This window comes from Podarcis bocagei, assembly GCF_964188305.1.
Source record: "Podarcis bocagei genome assembly, chromosome: 1".
NCBI lineage: Eukaryota > Metazoa > Chordata > Lepidosauria > Squamata > Lacertidae > Podarcis > Podarcis bocagei.
In genome coordinates this window covers 110,911,130-110,932,666 of record NC_138125.1, presented here as the reverse complement: position 1 = coordinate 110,932,666, position 21,537 = coordinate 110,911,130, and the positions used below count along the sequence as shown (strand labels likewise).

Here is a 21,537-nt window from a genome sequence, read left to right as displayed (position 1 = left end):
TTTACCCCCAAAAGCCTATTATTTCAGGATTAGTGCTGTATAAAGCATTATGCAACGCCTCCTCATTACAGTAAACAGTAACCATTCACTATGTTACATTATCTAATCGGGGAAAAGTAAGTTCAGCAAAAAGACACACAGGCAACATATCTACATCTTCAACTTTGCTATTATGCTGAATCTCAATTTAAACCCAGTTTGCAATCAAATTGACTGCATTCAGCTTTACTCTGGAGAGGACTCTGAAATAGCTATAACATTTTCTGCAAAGAAATAAAGATCCTAGCTAACTGCATTTATCTTATTTATTTTTGCCCGTGACATTATCTCTCCCCCTCCCTAAAAAAACAAACAAACCATGATCTGACCTAAAAAAAGTTGTCAACATCTGGCTCTGAGGAAAGGCATGTGAAGAAGCAATAAAGGTAAAGGGTAAAGGGACCCCTGACCATTAGGTCCAGTCGTGGCAGACTCTGGGGTTGCGGCGCTCATCTCGCTTTATTGGCCGAGGGAGCCGGCGTACAGCTTCTGGGTCATGTGGCCAGCATGACTAAGCCACTTCTGGAGAACCAGAGCAGCGCACGGAAACTCCGTTTACCTTCCCGCCAGAGTGGTACCTATTTATCTACTTGCACTTTGACGTGCTTTCAAACTGCTAGGTTGGCAGGAGCAGGGACCGAGCAACTTGAGCTCACCCCGTCGTGGGGATCTGAACTGCCGACCTTCTGAACGGCAAGCCCTAGGCTCTGTGGTTTAACCCACAGCACCACCCGCATCCCGAAGTAGCAATACTCAGTATACATTCAACATGTTTGGCTTAAACCTAATTAATAGGCATTTTGGCCTTCTCTGTGTTCTTGTACATCAAATACTAAACCAAAAGGGGACTCACCTGGCTGTCTCCCTCCACTCAGCATCTTCTCCTTCACGCCAGCAAAGTTCATCGAGCTCTGTGAAGAGGTCGTGAGGGATGTGTTCCTCGTCATCATCTTCTGTTCCGAGAATAAACTGTACCCGCTGGGAAGGGGTGTCTAGAGAAAAAAACAGGGGTGGAGATAGGAAGAGACCAGGGAAGTCAAATTGAAGCAAGAAGTATTTCCACAAAGGCAAAGCCACACTACAGTGATTCCATGGAGCATTACTTACATAAATACCTTTTAAGCAATTAAGCACCAGTGTTATTGGTTACAGCTGCATCCTTTTGTGTTGAACAAGTGAATGAGCAGGGTGTAGTAAGGCTATGCAGCTGTCTGTCATCCATATAATTAACTTCTACAGGCAGGTATTATAGCCTGTAATAAAATAATCACAACTTGGCAACTCAGTCATGCTTTAAATGTGTGTTCTGAAACCAACATGGACCATGTTGTCACCGGTTAAGCTTTCCAGTTTAGCAAATTCCTTCTTAACAACAAATAAACATGTATAAAATTGATCAGGCGCATACTCCCCCTCTGCTTGGTTATATGTCCTAGAGATGTAGTTACTGCTTAAGTTTATTCTCTTGCCCTGCTAAAATGAAGACAAAATATCTGCAACTGAACTGAATGCATTTTTATTCTCGCCTCCATCTACCTCCTTTCTTGGGTTGCCTTTCCTTTTCGATTTTAAACTCCTATGGGGCAGAAGCTTCCTGCGAATCTGAAAAATACCCTGCATACTTGGTGACATTAGAAAAATAAACACATGAAAACTAGGCTGATTGAAATATACTCAGAGTCGAGAGTGGATTTCATGCTCTTTATTCAGCTCATAGTGGTGAGGAGGAATGAAAGTCCCCCCAAAGTATCTGCTTTATATACATTATTTACACAATGGGCTGCACGTGATTGGCTAATTCTGGAATTCTCCAGTAGGCCAATCAGGTTATGGGTTCACTTCCATCTGGAGCTGGATTGGGTGGCTCTTGCAGACCAATCATACTACTGCATTGTTCCAGGACCAATCAGACTGCTGCATTTTGGATCCTATTGTTCTAGGACCAATCAGACTGCTGCATTTTGGATCCTATTGTTCTAGGACCAATCAGACTGCTGCATTTTGGATCCTATTGTTCTAGGACCAATCAGACTGCTGCATTTTGGATCCTATTCAACTCAGTACATAACACTGATAAATATGCGTCTTTCTCAATACGACAAGCAGTCATTGGTTTGAATCAGTTTCATTGGTGTAAAACGGTTTGTCTATTCAACTCTGTTAATTTCATCCATTTTCATTTTAGAAATGAATGGAAATTCAAAGAAATGAGTTCCAGAGGATAATCCATTCATGAACTCTGGCAAGTCTGCTCTTTGAAAGGGCAATAGGACACCTGAAAGTTTCAGGCACATTGGACTAACGAGGTCTCCCAATGAAAACAGAAGCTTGTGGATTTATATATTTGATAAACTGCCTCTACAACACAGACCCCTTTCCCTGATCTGTCTGAAATTTGGCAGGTCTGGGGCATGGAAGAAGTGGCAGGCCCTCTTGAAATGTAATGACAATGGGATAAAAATCAGACAGAAGACTGAATGGATTTCCATTCCAGGGAGCCAAAAAAATAAGCTATTCTAAATCAGTATCAAACAGAATGTAATTATAATTAACAAAAAACAAAATGAATGAAACTTTTAAAAAGACAAAGGAATGGGGTAACTAAATGATTTTGCCCCCTTCCCTTGTATATACCCTGATGAATATATTTCACAGAAGACAATGATTAAATAAACCCCTTTTAGTGCTGGTATTTTAAGAAATATTTGAAATGTTGTGTTGTATTAGGGAAACATCATGGCTGCATTGTGCATTGGTTATATTTTTAAAAAACACAATACATTCAAGCAATCATTATAGTGCTTCCTGCTTTCACTTATTCAGCTAATGTGAGGGTTTTAAAAATATTGTCATCATACTTTGCATCAAAAAGACAAATCTATTTTATCATCATACTTTACTTTGCATTTCTGGAGAGCACAGAAGGATGGCTGATGTTTCTGACACTCTGCACCAAAGGTGAGAGAATAACTAGGAATATTTCTTGAGTGCACACAGAAGCCGTGTAGTCATTCAAAGGGGGGCAAAAAGTATGAGCAGACAGGATTATTCGTGCTAATGTAATGATTTAGCACTGGATTCAGGGAACGCTAACTCCTCAGCTAACCATGAGATGCCTCACTCAGTTCACAGAGTTTGGTGTGCCTACAGGCCGTGTCGAGCTTTCCATATACGTTAGGGCAGGACAGGGAGCAAATGGCTAGTCAAGGACAAAGAAAACTCATGACAATAATGATAAATTGCTTGATGGACACATTTCCTCTGGGGGGCATGACTGTAAATTCAACTGCAGACAAATAAACCTCATCTGCGGTCAGTGTTGTTCATGAGTAGACAGAAGTCACTGTGTTATTCCATAAATAGAATTCCACGGTACTTCACAAAACTGGACTAAGCATTGGAAATGAATGACTTAAAGAGACTGTGCATATAAAATGGAAGTCTGAGGCCTTTTAATTTTTTTAATCCGTCTCCATAGTGTCTACTTCCCATTTTTTCACTGATGCTCCCACAAAATAAGCAGGCCCCCTGCATCAGTGTAAATAAACTTCCAGACAGGTAGCAGTGTTAGTCTTCAGCAAGAACTAAAAACAAAGGCAATGTTGTAGTAAGTGATGGTGGCAATTACAGTGGTACCTCAGGTGACAGACACTTCAGGTTACAAACACTTCAGGTTACAAACTCCGCTAACCCAGAAGTAGTACCTCGGGTTAAGAACTTTACCTCAGGATGAGAACAGAAATCATGCGCTGGCGGCAGCGGGAGGCCCCATGAGCGAAAGCGCGCCTCAGGTTAAGAAAGGTTTCGGGTTAAGAACAGACCTCCAGAACGAATTAAGTTCGTAACCTGAGGTACCACTGTATGTTAATGTTTAACTGTATGCAGTGCTTTTTTTCCTTTAAAAAAAAATGTTTAGGAGTACTCTCATTTTGACTCAAAATAATCACCATTTTATAGTTCAAATTGGGACAGATAAATACAGTAAATGGACAAAAGGACAAAGATTCACAAAATGTTTAGGGGTATGCGTACCCCTGTGTCCCCCCCCCCCCGGAAAAAGCACTGACTATATGAAAACACCCACTGTGGCCACCCACAAAGCCGTGTGGGTTGTTATGTAGTGTATTTTCACCCTGGGCCAACAGGGGGATACTGTATATAGTTTTCACTCAGGTCTGTAGATAGTTTTCACTCAGGTCCGCGGCAGTTAGTTTAGGCGGGAACTCTGAGCTGTTGTGTTACAATGTTGACAGCCGGCTGCCTATAAATACAGGCCGGCTGAGCTGTTCGCAGTCAGTTCTATTCCAGCTTATCTTAATAAAAGAGCTACTTGAAGAAATCGCTGTGCCGGCTGCTATGTCAACGCACTACTTAATACTGGCGACGAAGGTGGGATTGGATGGACATCAGAGCACAGCCAGATGCGGCCAGCCTCTGAACTGAGCTAAATCACAGAGCGAAATCACTGAGCGAAATCACTGAGCGAAATCACTGGGCAGAACCAATTCAGAGCTGACTGTTCTGGCTAGAGCACTGTGTTCCATCCATCGCCCTTCACGCCGGCATCGGAATCATGGCTTCATTTGTGCCTCTACCGCCGTTTGCGCCAGCCTCTGAGTCATGGGACTCCTACCTCGCTCGGTTCGACTGCTACCTCCAAGCCAACGAGCTGACAGCAGTATCAGTGGATCGGAAGCGGGGCCTATTCCTCAGCCTCTGTGGGCCTGAGGTGTTTGAGACGGCCCGAGCATTGGTTGCGCCGGAAGCAGTCCAGGCAACACCATGGGACACGATCCAAGAGAAGCTCCGCAACCACTACGCACCAAAGCCGTCCAAGATTGCTGCCCGCCATGCGTTCTACCACCGGAACCAGGCAGAGGGGGAGTCAATCAACAACTACGCCACCGCCCTGCGACAGGCTGCAATGCACTGTGAGTTCCGAGACTTAGACGATGCCCTGATGGATCGAATCGTCTGCGGGGTCCGGGACATCCATCTGCAACGGCGTCTCCTAGCCAAGCCAGACCTCACGCTACAGAAAGCCATTGAGGAGGCTGTGGCCTCAGAAGCTGCTGAACGCTCCGCCCAGGAGATCCGCAAGTCCAGCAGCCCGCGTCTTGCTAGGGGGCCAGTTCCGGTGCATCATGAAGAGGCCAGCAGTGATGAGGCATCCTCCAGTGAAGACGATGACGTGCACCAGACAAAGCGGGAGCGCAGGAAGCTCCAACAGAAGTCCAAGGACCAACCGGAATGTGCTGGCTGCGGAGGCGACCATTCCCGTGCCAAGTGTCGATTCAGAGACGCCATCTGTAGGAGGTGTTCCAGAAGGGGCCACATCGCTAAGGTCTGCCGATCAGCTCCGTCTGACACCCCCCCTTCATCGACTCGCAAGTCCAAGTCTTCACTCCAGTCTGCCAAGGAAAGTTGTTTCGCTCTCACCAACTGCCGCTGCCCGTCTGGAACCACGATTGGCCAAACCGACTCGTCTACGCGACGCAAGCTGAACGTCACGGTGCTCATTGAAGGAGCTCCATGTGACATGGAGATCGACACCGGGTCTGCCCTGTCCGTCGTGTCATGGAGCACCATCAAAAGACTGGTACCCAGAGTATCCAAAAGGCAACTCGACTCTCACCGCGTACACCTGAGAGACTACCAGGGAAACGACATTCCCGTGGTAGGCGTTGGCCGGTTCCGGATCGCCTTCAAGGATTTTTCGGGCCTGCTCCGGTTGGTGGTGGTCGAAGGTCAGCGGCCAAGCCTCCTAGGGCTAGACTGGTTTGATGCCCTCGGCCTGGAAGTCACCGGCATCAACTGCATCTCTAACGCAGAGACTGAGGGTCTGGTCAAAGACTTTGCCGAGGTTTTTGACGGCACCTTGGGACAATATACTGGTACGCCCATCTCCTTTAGCCTTGATCCACAAGTCGCCCCCATCAAGCTTAAGCCACGCCGGGTTCCCTTTGCTCTCAAGGCTAAGGTGGACGAACAACTGGACAAACTGATCGCCCAAGGAGTTTTGGAGCCCGTTGACCACGCAAAGTGGGAAACCCCCATCGTCACGCCTGTCAAGCCAGATGGGTCGGTGAGGATCTGCGCTGACTACAAGTGCACAATCAACAAGGCACTTCAGCAGCACGCTTATCCGGTTCCTGTTGTCCAACACCTGCTGCATTCCCTGGGTGAGGGTAAGGTCTTCGCTAAGCTGGACCTTGCCCAAGCCTATCAACAACTGCCAGTCGATGATGCCACTGCTGAAGCCCAGACGATCGTCACCCACCGGGGGGCATTCCGTTGCCGCCGGTTGCAGTTCGGGGTGAGTGTGGCTCCTGGCATCTTCCAAAGCCTTATGGAGCGTCTCCTGCAAGGGCTTCCGGGCGTGGTACCATATTTTGATGACGTCTTGGTGTCTGCAGAATCACACCAGCAGCTGTTCGAGCGCCTCCGTGCCGTGCTGACCAGGTTCCAGGAGGCCGGGCTCAAGGTAAAGAGGGAGAAGTGCCTGATTGCCGTTCCACAGGTAGAGTTCCTGGGCTATCTTATCGATGCCTCCAGCCTTCATCCAACCACATCCAAGATCCGCGCTATCCAGCAGGCCCCCACCCCAAAGGACAAAACGGAGTTGCAGGCATTCCTGGGGCTGCTGAACTTTTATAACATGTTCCTGCCCCACAAAGCCACTGTGGCAGAGCCTCTTCACCGACTCCTTAGCACTAAGACGCCTTGGGCCTGGGGTCATCGAGAGACGGCGGCCTTCAACGCAGTCAAGGCTCTCCTTTCTTCAGACAGTGTACTGGTACAGTACAGTGAATCCAGGCCGCTGGTCCTTGCCTGCGACGCCTCACCTTTTGGCATCGGTGCTGTCCTTAGTCACCGTTTCCCAGATGGAAGAGAAGCACCGCTCGCCTACTTTTCCAGGACACTATCTCCAACGGAACGGAATTACAGCCAGCTCGACAAGGAGGCATTGGCACTTGTGGCTGGAGTGAAGAGGTTCCATGAATACCTCTATGGCAGGACTTTTGACCTCATCACTGACCACAAGCCACTCCTGGGCCTCCTCGCCGGTGATCGTCCGACTCCACCGGTCCTCTCACCGCGCATGCTGCGATGGACTGTTTTCCTGGCTGCCTACCACTACCGGCTCATCCATCGCCCGGGGAAATCGATGGGCCATGCCGACGCCCTCAGCCGTTGCCCTCTTCCAGCATTTGTGGAAGACCCGGCTCCAGCTTCATCGCTCCTTCTGATTGAGGATCTTCCGGCAGCGCCTGTATCGGCTGCCACTGTGGCCTCCGCGTCTGCCCAGGATCGCACCATCAGCCGGGTGCTCAACTGGGTGTGGAGGGGGTGGCCACAAGGGCCTTTTGCATTGGAGTTCCAGCCCTTCGCAACCAGACAACATGAACTCTCAGCTCATCGCGGCTGTCTGCTGTGGGGAGACCGCGTCGTGATTCCCCAGGGACTCCGTCAGCGCGTCCTGGAGGCTCTGCACGTTGGCCACCCGGGAATTGTCAAAATGAAGGCGTTGGCTCGGTGTTACGTCTGGTGGCCTAATATGGACGATGCCATCACTGCCTGGGTATCCGCCTGTCAAGCGTGCCAAGAGTCGAGGCCTGCACCACCGGCAGCTAAGGGACACACCTGGGAGACGCCAAAGACACCCTGGTCGAGGGTACACATCGATCTGGCTGGCCCTTTTCACGGCCGGACCTTTATGGTAGTGGTGGACGCCTATTCCAAATGTCTGGAGGTCGCCCTGATGCCCTCCACCACTACCGAAGCTGTCATCCGGGTGCTGCGAGGCCTGTTTGCAACGCATGGGTGTCCTGATGTCCTTGTCTCTGACAACGGACCGCAGTTCACGTCAGGCACGTTTGAGCGGTATCTTTTGGGACTGGGCATCCGCCATGCCCTAACGGCACCTTTTCATCCATCCAGCAACGGGCAAGCGGAAAGAATGGTGCGCTCGACAAAAGAGGCACTGGCGCGCCTGGACCGGGGAGACTGGCATGAGCGGGTCGCCGAATACTTGTTCGTGCAACACATCACGCCTCATGCGGCCACAGGGAGGAGTCCTGCTGAACTGCTTATGGGCCGCCGCCTCAGGTCACCGCTCGACCGGCTACACCCAGACTTTGCCGTGGCTGAACCCCCAGGCTGTGCCAACGCACCACGGTCATTTGTCCCAGGAAACCAGGTCTTTGCCCGGAACTATGTGGGGGACATCCCTTGGGTGCCAGCCACAGTAGTGGGAGTCACTGGACCTCGCTCGTACCAGGTGGCACTCGAAGACGGACGTTTGTGGCGACGGCACATAGACCAGCTTAGGCGCAGGGTTGGCGACTTAGACACTACCGAGGTGCCCCCAACTGCGCTTGCGGCTCCAGAAGAGACACGTACAGATGGCGAGGCCCCACCTACACCTCCCTCGCAAACTGCCAGCGTGGAGCCGAACCAAGCCGTCTCAGAACAGACTCAGACCGCTCCACTTGCGGAGGCTCCACCCACAGCAACGGATCCAGGGGAGTTGGTTCCAACGCCACCTAGGGTCGCACCACAGCCTCAGCGAGAACTGTGTGGCCCTCCGGACTTGGCTACCAGTCCCCGGCGGTCTGGCAGAGTTTCCAAGCGGCCAACTCATTTAAAGGACTACGTTGTTGGACAGGTATCACTGTTGGTCTAAGTATGGGAAATGTAACCGATATGCTTTTGTGCCTAATTGAACCATTACGCGTAGTGCTGTATATAAGGAAACCATTACGATTGTAACTAACGCCTTATCTCGGTGGGGAGGGGTGTTATGTAGTGTATTTTCACCCTGGGCCAACAGGGGGATACTGTATATAGTTTTCACTCAGGTCTGTAGATAGTTTTCACTCAGGTCCGCGGCAGTTAGTTTAGGCGGGAACTCTGAGCTGTTGTGTTACAATGTTGACAGCCGGCTGCCTATAAATACAGGCCAGCTGAGCTGTTCGCAGTCAGTTCTATTCCAGCTTATCTTAATAAAAGAGCTACTTGAAGAAATCGCTGTGCCGGCTGCTATGTCAACCCACTACTTAATATGGGTGTCACAAACTTCCTAGCACTGGGATACCAACTAACTTCTGTAGCGGAGATAAAAAGAGGCCACAAATGACAGAACCTCTTGAATCATGTTTGAATCAAGAGGCCAGTCAAAATTAATGACAAAGACTCACCCCTGATGACTGCCCACATTGAATTGTGCACATTACTCCAAAGGGAGAATGGCAGGAAAGTAAACAAGGAACGGCTTAATATCATGGCCCTTAGCCACGAAGCTTACTGGCTTTGGGCCATTCACTTTCTCTCAGCCTAACCTACCTCACAGGGTTGTTGTGAGGACAAAATGGAGAGGGGGGAGAGAAGTGTGTGCACCACCTTGGGCTTCTTGGAGAAAAGGTGGGATATAAATATAATAACTTTTTAAATATTTTTTTTTAAATAGTTTAAATCGTCTTGAGAAGGCACAAAATTGAGCAGGAAGAACCTCAGCAAGAGCATGCAAACCCTTATGAAGGATTTCCTAGGAAATGTGCTTTCTGAATAGAGGAAATTCCATCCTCTCAGAGACACCATGAGATAGCACATCAAACACAGGATATGAAAGAGTCCCACAGTTTATTTTACCTTGAACAGTCATATCTGTGGTAAAAAAAACTTGCAGAATATTTTTGAACAAAAATTTCAATAAAATATGAATATAGGACCATGTAATTAAATGACAGGAATATGATAGCATTTGATGTTGTTCTCTCCCTTAATAGAAAAGTAGGGTGCTTGCTATTTAAGTTTAGGAAGTCTATTTTTCTCTCCACTCTCTCAAACATGCAGTTTAATAACTTTTCTGTGCCTGGCATTTATATGAGGAAACAGCCAAACAGTTTTTCAAGTTGCCTTCTAAATGCATAACAGGCAGTTCTAAAAATCTCAAAAACTGTAATCCATAGGTCTAGATAGCTCATACTTTCTCTCTGCCCTCGTAGCATTTGGGGCAATGCCACGATTTCTCAACTGACATCAAAATATGCATTTACCCATAGTGTGCAGCACAATGCATATTTACTTAAATGCATCAGTACATGCTCAAATCTATCAGCAAATTAATGCATTAGGTAAGCAGCCCAATCCAGATCTGGTTGCAATGGAAAAAAGCAATGGCTGTGTGTTTGTTTATTCTCCTAGATGGTGTCTCATCCAATTTGGCCTTGAATCCCACTTGAGTTTGCAAGGGATGATAACATATTTTAATGTGACTATGGAAACAGACTATTTGAAACAGCCTTCCCCCTCCTCCACCCAGAAGGTACAAGGACAGGTGGATAATTCCAGAACACAGAATGCAGATGACCACAAAGGCCTCTTCACACAAAAACAGCATTACATAAACCTGGCTCATGGTTGCTCCAGCCCTTCCCCTCTAACTGCAGTCCTCCTACGAATAAAGATCTTTATTTGTGAGAGAGCTGCATAGGATTGATAGTGCACACAGAGAAGGACCTAGAACAGGGTCTTGTTATCTGGTAGTGTATTTATTTAAACTATTTACAATCACCCTTTCTGGACCCACCCACCCAAGGCAGTAGACCACCATATAGCAGTGCAATGCCATATGATATAACATGACGCAACATTCTTAATAAATGCTTTTTAAAATACAAAAACAAAACCTCAGTACATTAAAATATAAAGCAGCATAAAACCACAAATCTTCTTTGCCACCAATGCACCAATGCATTACAGTCTGAAAAGCTTGAAGTTTTAACCATCACAGACTCAGTCAGCTAAGGTTCTGGGAAAAGCAGAGATGTTTCAGGGCAATTTTGCAGTGTTTGAAAAATGGTGGCTGAGAGCCTACCTTTAAAACCCACCCACCCGCTGCATTCTGCAGGAGAAAGCATCTTGCAGATTACACCCTATTCTGGAGATCCATTCCATACCATACCATACAATACAGGGGTCAAACCTTGAGTGTGGTGCCAGCCAAATCTTTGCAATGCCCTCCCCATTACTCATCAGACCAATGTCTCATCTCTATCAAAGACTTTCCTCCTTCAACAAGCCTTTTAATTTGGGACCTTTATCCCAACCTGTATCTGCACTGAAGATAAATAAATTGTTTTTACATATTAAATTGTTTTTTATATATGGAATTGAGAGATATTTTATGAGAAGTAATTCATAAATAGAATCCAAATTAAAAATAAATGCTAGCTTTCGATTGTTGCTTTTATCCGATAGCAGTTTTGTGTGTGATTATCGTTCTCCTTGCTTTGAGTTTTGTAAGCCACCTTGAAATAACTGATAGAAAGTGGTATACAAATGTTTTAAATAAATAAAATGTGCAGTCATCACAAGGCAGCGGGGAGATCAGCAACTACTCAAAGATCATCTATAGTTTGTTTAAAAATAGGTTGTTCCAAATAATAACATTGTATGTCTGAGAAAAGTTTGTAAGCCCTTTGTTGACAATGATTTTCCATATTTTTCTAAAGTCCATGACTGCATTTAAACAGTGCAAGTGTTTCTCCTCAGAATACAAATGGCCTTTTCTAGCTCCCTGATTGGATGAGGGACATGCAGGGAGCATGCCATGAGCTCATGCCGGGGGCTCATCCATGCCCATGGAACCCAAATCAGGCAAATTATGCTTAGTGCTAACCAGCTATTTATTGTCTTTAAGTGGGTTTCGCAAGCCATGCTTTGGAGACAAGGCCCTGCACAGTGCTCCCAGACTGCTTCATTCAGAAGTCATAGCAAAATATGGGTACTGCAAAACAAATCAAGAGAGGAATCAATCCTAGAGAAAAAGAAGGAAGGGGTGAAGGGTGGTAGGATGACGGAGGGTACAAGTCCATGAGACATTCCTAATCCTCAAAATCATGCTATGGAGGATTGGAATAGGATGCTCAAAGTTAGCTAATCTGTGCAAACTAAGCTAATACACACCACCTTTCAGAAAAGAATCATAATATGTTGACAGGTAAATTTATCTGTCATAGATAAAAGTACTACACTATTGCTAACATCCATGATTCATCTCTAGCCCCGATAGCTCATCGGCAACAATCTGATGAGTAACGCAACAATCACAACAGATGCTGACAAAGCCTTTCTGGTCTCCATGACCACAAGTTGTCTCTGCGCATGTTGCAATGCGTACGTGCACATACCAAATTTAACCTAAAATACAACTGATGTGCTTAGAAACATGATTCAAGCCCAAATCCACCAAGGCATGCATGCTCCTCATAAGTAGCGGTAGACAAGTGCAATTAAAACATTAAAAATAATACTCAGTAGCCAAGCTCCCAAGTGACGTGGATTCGATTATGAAAGGGAAGCTTAACATTAAGTGGCATGAAAGAGGATTAAGTCAAGTTGGGAGTACTAACTAAAGAGCACAGTGTGCTTGATTGTGCCAAAATATCTACACCCTCTGCTTCCATCAACAAGTGTACCAGAAAACCCAGTGCTTCTTTTCTAGAATCTGTGAAAGTACTAACATAGCAAGTACTCCTAGGACATTGGGAGAAAACTCTGCAAGCTGAGGTGTAAAGGAGCAGAAATCTTCAAGGATTTTGTCTTTACAAAATCAAAATGCCGAGGAACAGTCATGTGCTTTGTGATGTCACCAATCAAATCAACCAGGCCTCTGGCTGATTTGACTGACACCGTATGCCCTTTTCAAATGTGGTTTTTTTGGGGGGGCGCTATTGGGTTGTTTTTGTTTTTATTAGATATTTTGTGGTTTTATATTTTGATTTTATTCTGTGAACTGCCCTGAGACCCCCAGGTATAGGGCGCTATATAAATTTCATAAATAATATTAATAAATTAATAATAATTTATTATGCTTACCAGGAGGTTGAAGGGGGAGAGGCAAAGTGACAGTGAGATTGGGGTTTCTCGAAGGAGAAAGTTGATGGGGAAATGGTGTCCTTGTGATAGGAAGTTTTAAAGCACTGTGATGCCTAATGACAATTTCTTTTTGCTGAAAACACGGTAATGGAACATGTTTACCTATTACACAGATTGGGTTTGGTTATTTGTTTTTTAATTGTCTTTTAAAAACACAGATAAGATACTTTAGAATAACAAAGCAAACAATGGATTATCAGCATCTGCTTCTCAGTGATCTGAAACGTGTTTCTCTTCCTACTTTAGCATCTTGGAATAAGCACAATTTGTCCAAAATAGATGCAGCTAAGTCATTTGGTTTCACATGCGTATTCATTCTGCGCGACCCAATCTTAATCCTCTTAATACCGACTGAACTTCTATTTCTGAAGACATTTCTATAATTTCATCCACCTTACATTTTTCTGCAAGAGCTTTTAAGGATTTAAAGCATTTTTCTAAAGCATCAGCATTCATAGCACCTTCCTTCCACACTTTCAGTGCATATAATTTAAAATCCAATCTAAAGGCATTACAATGACTACTCCACAACCTAAAATTATACTGGCATTTACATTTTTAAAAGAATCTAAAATATTCTTTTCTACTGCAGCATGGTGCGATAAGGCATCCTGCCAGTGTTTTCATTATAGTCTCTCTGCTTATTATAACTTTGAAGTATTTTCGTCTTAGATGCACCTTTTTACATCAGTGCAGTAAGTCATATTATTACTCAAGCAGGAAATAACTTCCCATCAGTGAAGTCCACAAGTCTAATGCTCTTATTTTAATGCCATCTCGTGCTGGTTAATGTTGTTGTTGTTGTTGTTTGAGTGTTTTAATTGCTTGCAACATTATATTGTTTTATTGATAGCTTTGCAAGGTGAAAATCCCAAATCAGAGATAGCCAACATAGCATTCTCCATATGGACTACAAGGCCCAGCCTGCAGGGCCAGTGGCCATGGATAATGGGAATTGCAGTCCACAACTTTCGGAGAGCACCACACTTGGCTACTGTTAAGTTGTGGGTGAACATATCAGATGACACAGGAATTCTTCAAACAGCTCTTGTTTATTTATAGGCCAGAACAGAACTGAATTGAAGGGTTCAGTCAGCCTGCTTATATAGAGCTCCAGTACAACATATCTGTAACAATTTTCTAAAACTATCCAATCACTGAACGTCACTTTCGATCCCTTATTTGCATAACTATCTACAGTATCCCCCTGCTGGCCCAGGGTGAGAACTTCAGTACATAACACCTACCTCTCCCTAAAAGCCCGGGGCAGGAATAATGAGACCATTCTAGAAGCATTCCTTCCAATGCTCAACTCAGTTCCAGCTCTTCAGCAGTTCTGTAGTCAAAACTGGACCACCACACACAACAAGAGGAAGCTACCTCCATTCTTGGGTGAATCTCAAGGTATTCACAAACTTCTTTTTTTAAAAAAAAAGGAGAGGACCAGAAGAAAGAAAACCCCCACCAAAGACACCAAGTACAATGGAGTGCATGTATGCCATACATGCTAAAGTCTTCCTTCTCCCCTAGCATTTTAATATGTTTGGGGACCAGGGTTCACATTGGCTAAACAGCCAATGCTGAGGCTTCTGGTGCAGGAAGGATGACACAAACAAGGGGAAGGAGATATGGTGGGAAGAGGCAAATTAGCAGGTAATAGGGGAGCAGCTGGAAACAGAGGTGGCAAAAGAGAATGGCAGAGCAAAAAAGAGAATAGAGGCAAGGGAAAAGGAGAAACTTTAAAGTGGGAGGAAAATCATGGCTTGAGAAAGAGAAAGCCAGAGACAGGAAGGGGCAACGAAGTTCAGAGATGGAAGTGAGGAGGCACTACTTGAAATGCCCACTGTAATGTGCTCTGTGTGGAAAAAGATTTGGAAATTACAGCAGGGCAAGAATGGGGCAGGACATGTCCACTGTGTGCAGCATTTACACAAATTGTCTAACATTGCCTGTTAAATTAGGCCAAACAAAGCTTACCAAATGAAGGAGACTCTCTGCCATCTTCTAAACCCGAATCCCGTTCTCTGTCTCTCTTTCTGTGTTTGTGCCCTCGGTGTCGATGGCGTCGATGGCTTTTCCTTCCTCCCAGCGGCACATGAACTCCAATAAACAAGGTTCTGTGACCTAGAGAGCAGAAAACAGGTTGGGTAAGTAGATTTGAAAAGAAGAAGAAGAAGAAGAAGAAGAAGAAGAAGAAGAAGAAGAAGAAGAAGAAGAGGAGTTTGGATTTGATATCCCGCCTTTCACTCCCTTTAAGGAGTCTCAAAGCGGCTAACATTCTCCTTTCCCTTCCTCCCCTACAACAAACACTCTGTGAGGTGAGTGGGGCTGAGAGACTTCAGAGAAGTGTGACTGGCCCAATGTCACCCAGCAGCTGCGTGTGGAGGAGCGGGGAAGCAAACCCGGTTCCCCAGATTACGAGACTACCGCTCTTAACCACTACACCACACTGGCTACACAACACATATTTAAACACAACACATATTTAACGCTGAATCATTAAAGCAACACAACACATATTTAACGCTGAATCATTGGCCCAATGCCCTATTCCTATGTGGAGGCAGCTCCTTAAAAAATAAGAAGAAAGTGGAGGGAAAGAGATGGAGGGGGAAATCTCTGGTACCCACAGAGCCTGTGTGGTTACAGCAAAGCTTTCCAAACTTTTCATGCTGGTGACAAACTTTTTAGACATGCATCATTTCACGACACAGTAATTCAGTTTTACAAGCAAACTGGAGATTAAACTAACCCCTTTCCAGCCCCGGGAGGAGCGTGGGGAGCACACCTACACACTGCAGCCAACACACTAATGTGTCGCGACACACAATTTGGAAAGCTCTGGGTTAGGGTGTCGGTCTAAGACCAGGGTTCAAATCCCTACTCAGCCATGAAGCTTGGCCAATCACTGCCTCTCAGGCTAACTCAATTCTCAGGGTTGTTGTGAGGATTAAATGAGGAGGGGAACCTTGAGCTCATGGAGGGGGGAAAGGTGGGATATAAATGCAATAAATAAATAAAATGAACAATAATAAAATGTGGATACTATGCTGTATGCATAAACTGAGGGGTTGAAAATGTTTCGGCATAAATAAAATACCTAATGGACTGATGAAGCCGCTGAAACAAATGTGATAAAATGCTAACCCAACTTGCATAGCAGAGCACTATCTTTATTAGGCCCAAGCCTAATTCCAATTTGGTCATATTTTCTTACCAACTCTTTACTGGTTTGTGGCATAAGATATGACTGCCTGGATGGACTAACGTCAAAATGGAGGCAGAATTCCATTCTGACACCCATGAGAAGGTCAGGGTTTGAGTGTAAAAAGGAATATCTGGATCACATTAGAGCTTCTTGGGAACAATTGTGCACAACTGTTACGATAATTGGCATCATGGTTTAAAAGTGTTATTAAAAGGTAGCTTCCGTGTAACGATTAGGTAGCACAAAGACTTGTCCAACTGCAGTCTCCAGTTGTATTATCTTCTGGCTACTGGAACAGCCGCAACATAACAAATAAACATTTGCAGCTTCTCTAGAGTCGGATGTGTCAATCCCGGCACCCCACCCCCTCAAAATATTCAGCTATATGAAGCTGAAACCCCATGTGACCTCTAATCTCATGCAGGCTCCAGCAAGGGCAAAACGCAGAGCAGAGAATCATTTGTCATGAAATGTCAAAGAAATTTGGGACTGACAATAATTCTCTGCAGAAGCAGATAGATACAAGCTCCTAGCACGCCAGTAAAAAACAAACAAACCATGCCTGTCTTGTTCTACCTTCCCTGCCTTCCCACCCTATCCTGTTTTACAGTGGCGAGCAAAATGGATTTGGATTATACTGCTGTGGTTTTTACATCACTTATATACATTTTACATACTATGTACTTGGGTCCTCATGGGGTTCTGAAGCAAACTGTAGGAATCAAGATGCACACAACTTCTTTCTTCCATTTCAGCTACTTATTTTTACAGTTTGCAACGGAGAATGGACAAACCAACCGCCCCATCCTCCTTTCTGGTTCCACTACACATAAGACTTGGAATTATAGAGTTGGAAGGGACCACAAGGGTCCCTCATCTAGTCCAAGTCCCTGCAATTCAGGAATTTTTTTTGCCCAGTGTGGGGCTCAAACCCACAAACGTGAGATGAAGAGTCTCATGCTCTGCAAACTCAGCCATTCCACTTGCTCATGGATCGCTTATTAAGGCCAGTTGCTAAATAGGCTGCAACGCTCACAAAATTGGTTAAGAAATGGTATGTTAAACAGTTAAAGCATCTCAAGCACAGAGAGTGCACAAGAAAAACAAACTGTCCCAAGCCAACCATACCATTAGGCAGAGTGAGGCAGCTGCCTCAGGCATCTGATTTTCAGTGTCGCAAATGAACAGCCAATTGTTAAAAGTTATTTAATTTATTATTGCTGAATGTTTACTCCCAGAAAGAAGCAGTTCTGGGATTTTCTCCCTCAGTCTTGGGTAGCGTGCACCTTGGCTGGCAGGTGGGGGAAGGTCACAAGCTGCTCTTCCTCCTCAGGTGACAAGAAGTATTGGGCGGACGCTGCCCAAAGTGCGTTTTTAAAATTAAGGTGCAGAAACATTAATTTACATATATTGAATTTACAAATATTGAAATTAATAATAATAATAATAATAATAATAATAATAATTTTTAACCCGCCCACCCATCTGGCTGGGTTTTCCCAGCCACTCTGGGTGGCTTCCAACAAAATATTGCAATACAGTAGTCAATCAAACATTAAAATGAAAAAATGGGAGCTGTCTTCATTACATTTTCCATGTACCACCAGAAGCAGAAAAGCAATTGTTTTTTATTAAATAAGTGAAATCAATCCCTTATACTTTGTGCAAGAAGTGGGAGAAATGATTTCAGAGCTGCTCACAGAAGCAGACTTAGGAGAGCGTGACTCGTTCACCTGCACTGGGTGCCGGGCCGAAAAGGCGCCACAACAATGAAGAACAACAGAAGGCGAGAGGTGGAGGAGCACTGAATGTTGAGAGCCAAAGTCTACCACTGCTGCTCATCACATTATTTAGCGTGAGGTGGTGCAATTCTTGACTGGAGCTTGCACATGGCTAAGAAAGAGGGAAGGATCGGAAATCTACTGCTATGGATTGAACAGCTTTGTTATATTGTTGATACTGTGGTGCTATTAAGTTCCTGACTTTCATGCTGTATTGAATATCATTTTTGGTATTCGTATTGAACAGCAAGCCAGAGAACTGGTGCAGATGGAAGAGGATTGGTATCATATGATCCACAAAGAAAGAAATCCAGTAACGGCATTTTGCACCCAAACACAGTGACTGAATACAGTCATACCTTGGATCTCAAACGGCTTAGTTGCCAAACATTTCAGCTCCCAAACAACTGAAAACTGGAAGTTGGTGGTTTTTTTGGAAGCCAAACATCCGACTGGGCTTCTGCAGCTTTCGACTGGCTGCAGGAGGTTCCTGCAGCCAATCAGAAGCTATGCTTTGGTTTCCGAATGTTTGGTGTCCGTTTGACTTCCAAGGTACTCTTCAAGGGCAGCCGACAATCAACCTGTGAGCTACATGGGATTCAAACCTGCATCCTGCCAGTCCTTACCCAGACCTCTAATCACTACATCACACAAACCTTTGAGAAAGTTGACCACCTTTTGCTTTGATTCAGCCCTCCAGGTAAAGAGGAGAAAAGAAGCCTCGTCAGGAAAAACATGGATTGAAACTAATTAACGTTCGGTGCAAGCGTGGGTTTTTACAAGATCACACTGGGTTACTCTATATGCTTGGCAGAATTCTAAATAAAAAATAAAGGATCAGAAAACTCCTAAAGGATGTTTGCAGATATAGGGCAAAGCAAACCCTTCTCATAGAAGAGGGAAGAAAGGAAGGGGTGGAGAAAGCAGAACATCTGTGAAGAACGGATTCAAACTCTGGGTTCCTGAATGATAAATTACAGCACAGAAACCAATAATTTAGGATAAAACAGGGAAATTAGAGGATTCTAATGGGCCATCGACTACTCAAGAGAAGACAGAACAGGAGCAAAGGAATAAACAGGAAGAATGAGGGCTAATGCGCACTGAGGTGATAAATCTTGTCTGGGGATGTACCATTTCAGATTGCAAGTGTGGGGGTGAATCTTTCATTGATTGTGTTTGCTGTAATTGGTTTTAGTATTTTTGTTGTGTTTGTAAATAGCTTTGCGCAATTTCAGTCACCAAAGCAACTAATAAATATAAATAATAATAAAAATAATCAATGCTCCTAATAACAACTGATATATTAGTTAGTTAATTAATTAATCACTTGCAGAGAGGAGCAGCAACTACTGTTTTCTATTATTACAACCCTGAAGCTGTGGGATGAGTTTCCTGAGAAGGGAATTTCGCTATCATATAAAGTGTGACTATTTAATTATATAGCATATGATAATGAAATAATGGATGCTATTTATTTAATCCATATACTAATACTGATCAGTCTTCCTGTGGCTGTGCTTATGTAACCTTGTCAGACTTTGCAAGCCAACGCAAGCACACAATTGCATGCGGAAGCCTCAGGCTTCACTGACTTGCATGCAGATTGGCTACAAATTTAAATGTTCAAAACTCTTTTTTTAAAAAACACAACTCTACCTGAAATAAGTGTACCTTATATTTTCAATCCCCCTCCATCACAGACTGTAGCATACACATACACACCAGGGCTATATTGCTGCAACATTTTGTTGCAGGGAGTCACTTTTCTTTTATATCAAGAGTTGGTAATGTTTTGCGGTGGTGGTGGCAAGCTTTCCGACACCATGAAAAAGCTCTTCAAACTGACCCAAAGCGAACTAAAGAAGTGTGGCAAGAAAGTGGTGTTTCTCTCATATCTCTGCCAAGTGGCCTAACGTGGGTTGCCAGCACCCAGGGCCATGTGGAGGGGTGGGTGGGAGGAAAGGAAATGGATGGAGTACGCATGCACATTCAACTGCCTAAGCCCTAAGGAGTCCTTATCACCCAGGAGATCTCAGCCACAGAGTTAGAAAAGAGAAAGATTTTTAAACTGTTTGTTTATTTGTTTGTTTAAGCCTTTTAGGGCCATGTTTCCTTCAACAGGATCACTCTCACGAGAACTATAAATGGGTGAATAATTTTTTAAGTTGTTGATTATGAACATACAGCTAGACAGGCTAGTCACAAAGTATATTAGCTGAAAAATTAGGGTGATAACATCTGCATTGGGGCTAAGGAAGCTCTTCTCATTTTCATATATTTGTGGGTCAGTCTGTCAGAAGTGGAAGCCTCTGCTCAGATGCAGGCCCCCGCTGAAATAGCAAAGTTGAAAAAGGTCAGATTTGCGCAAGGAACTTCCCCAGCTTCTGCGTATATTATCATTCAAACCCCCTCTATCCCTCAGGCTTTATTTGCCATTCATTCACACTTTTCCTTATGGCAGCAAAAAATATATTATCGAGTGTTGCAAGTCTCACACAGGTATGGCCTTCCATTGATGCTGTAACATCAATTAATGGAGGACTGGCCATTAATGAATGAGATTGGGAATGCATATCTGCTATTTCTCCTCCTTTATCAAAAGGCAATGAAGAAGATGACACTATCAGTTGCAATTCATATGTGAATAATAAGATGAAAACAATTTTCCCATCCCACAAGCAATTAGCTGGAAATTGTATTCAGGTCTCAATCCAGAGATGTCAGAATACAGCAGAAGGCCACGCTTCTGCTCCCACGCTCATGCACTCCACTCTCCTCTGCTAAACAGACGATGAGCACTGTCAGCTTGGAATGAATAGCAATGGAGTCAAGGGCATTTGCAAATACGCCAGACTGAGACCAAACCAGTCGCTAATGGACCTTGTCTTTTTGAACAGCATTCTCCCCTAATTCCTTTGTTTCCTTTCCCCATGAAATCTCAGCATTTGGGAGACTGCAGGTAACGAAAAGGGTGTTAAAACTGAACTGAATTGATCCGTGCCTCACCAGTACTAGATACAGTTTTATGTTGTTCCCCAAGTTGTAAGAAGTCTGGGGAGTTTTAGCTTTCTTTTGAATGAGGAGCAGAGGGTACACTTAATGATGCTCCTGTGATATCCTTTTACAGTGGTACCTCGGGTTACATACGCTTCAGGTTACATACGCTTCAGGTTACAGACTCCGCTAAGCCAGAAATAGTACCTTGGGTTAAGAACTTTGCTTCAGGATGAGAACAGAAATCGTGCTCCAGCAGCACGGCGGCAGCAGGAGGCCCCATTAGCTAAAGTGGTGCTTCAGGTTAAGAACAGTTTCAGGTTAAGAACGGACCTCCGGAATAAATTAAGTACTTAACCTGAGGTACCACTGTATTTACAGACAGAGGCATAGAATGGGGGGGCATCCCCCCCACAAAGACCCCCTCACTCCCTGCCAGCAGCAGGGGCTGGAGAGCACAGAGGGTGAAGACCACCCTCTGCATGTCCTGCCCCCGCCTGGCACACCCAGCCACAGCTCTCCCTTCCCAGGGTCAATCCTGACTCAGGGCAGAGAGCGGCTGCAATGCCT

General features: G+C 44.9%; 1 protein-coding gene across 8 annotated transcripts in view; it reads right to left on the bottom strand.

Moving 5' to 3' along the window:
• The window catches only part of SLC4A10 (solute carrier family 4 member 10), a 168,657-nt gene that overhangs the window by 67,007 nt on the left and 80,113 nt on the right, over nucleotides 1-21,537 (bottom strand). For all 8 annotated transcript variants that reach the window (XM_081198843.1, XM_081198847.1, XM_081198844.1 and 5 more), the window contains 2 exons: nucleotides 14,959-15,105; nucleotides 893-1,031 (listed from right to left, as the gene is read on the bottom strand). In XM_081198843.1, the coding sequence (XP_081054969.1) occupies nucleotides 893-1,031; nucleotides 14,959-15,105 (286 nt within the window). The remainder of the gene's footprint in view (nucleotides 1-892; nucleotides 1,032-14,958; nucleotides 15,106-21,537) is intronic.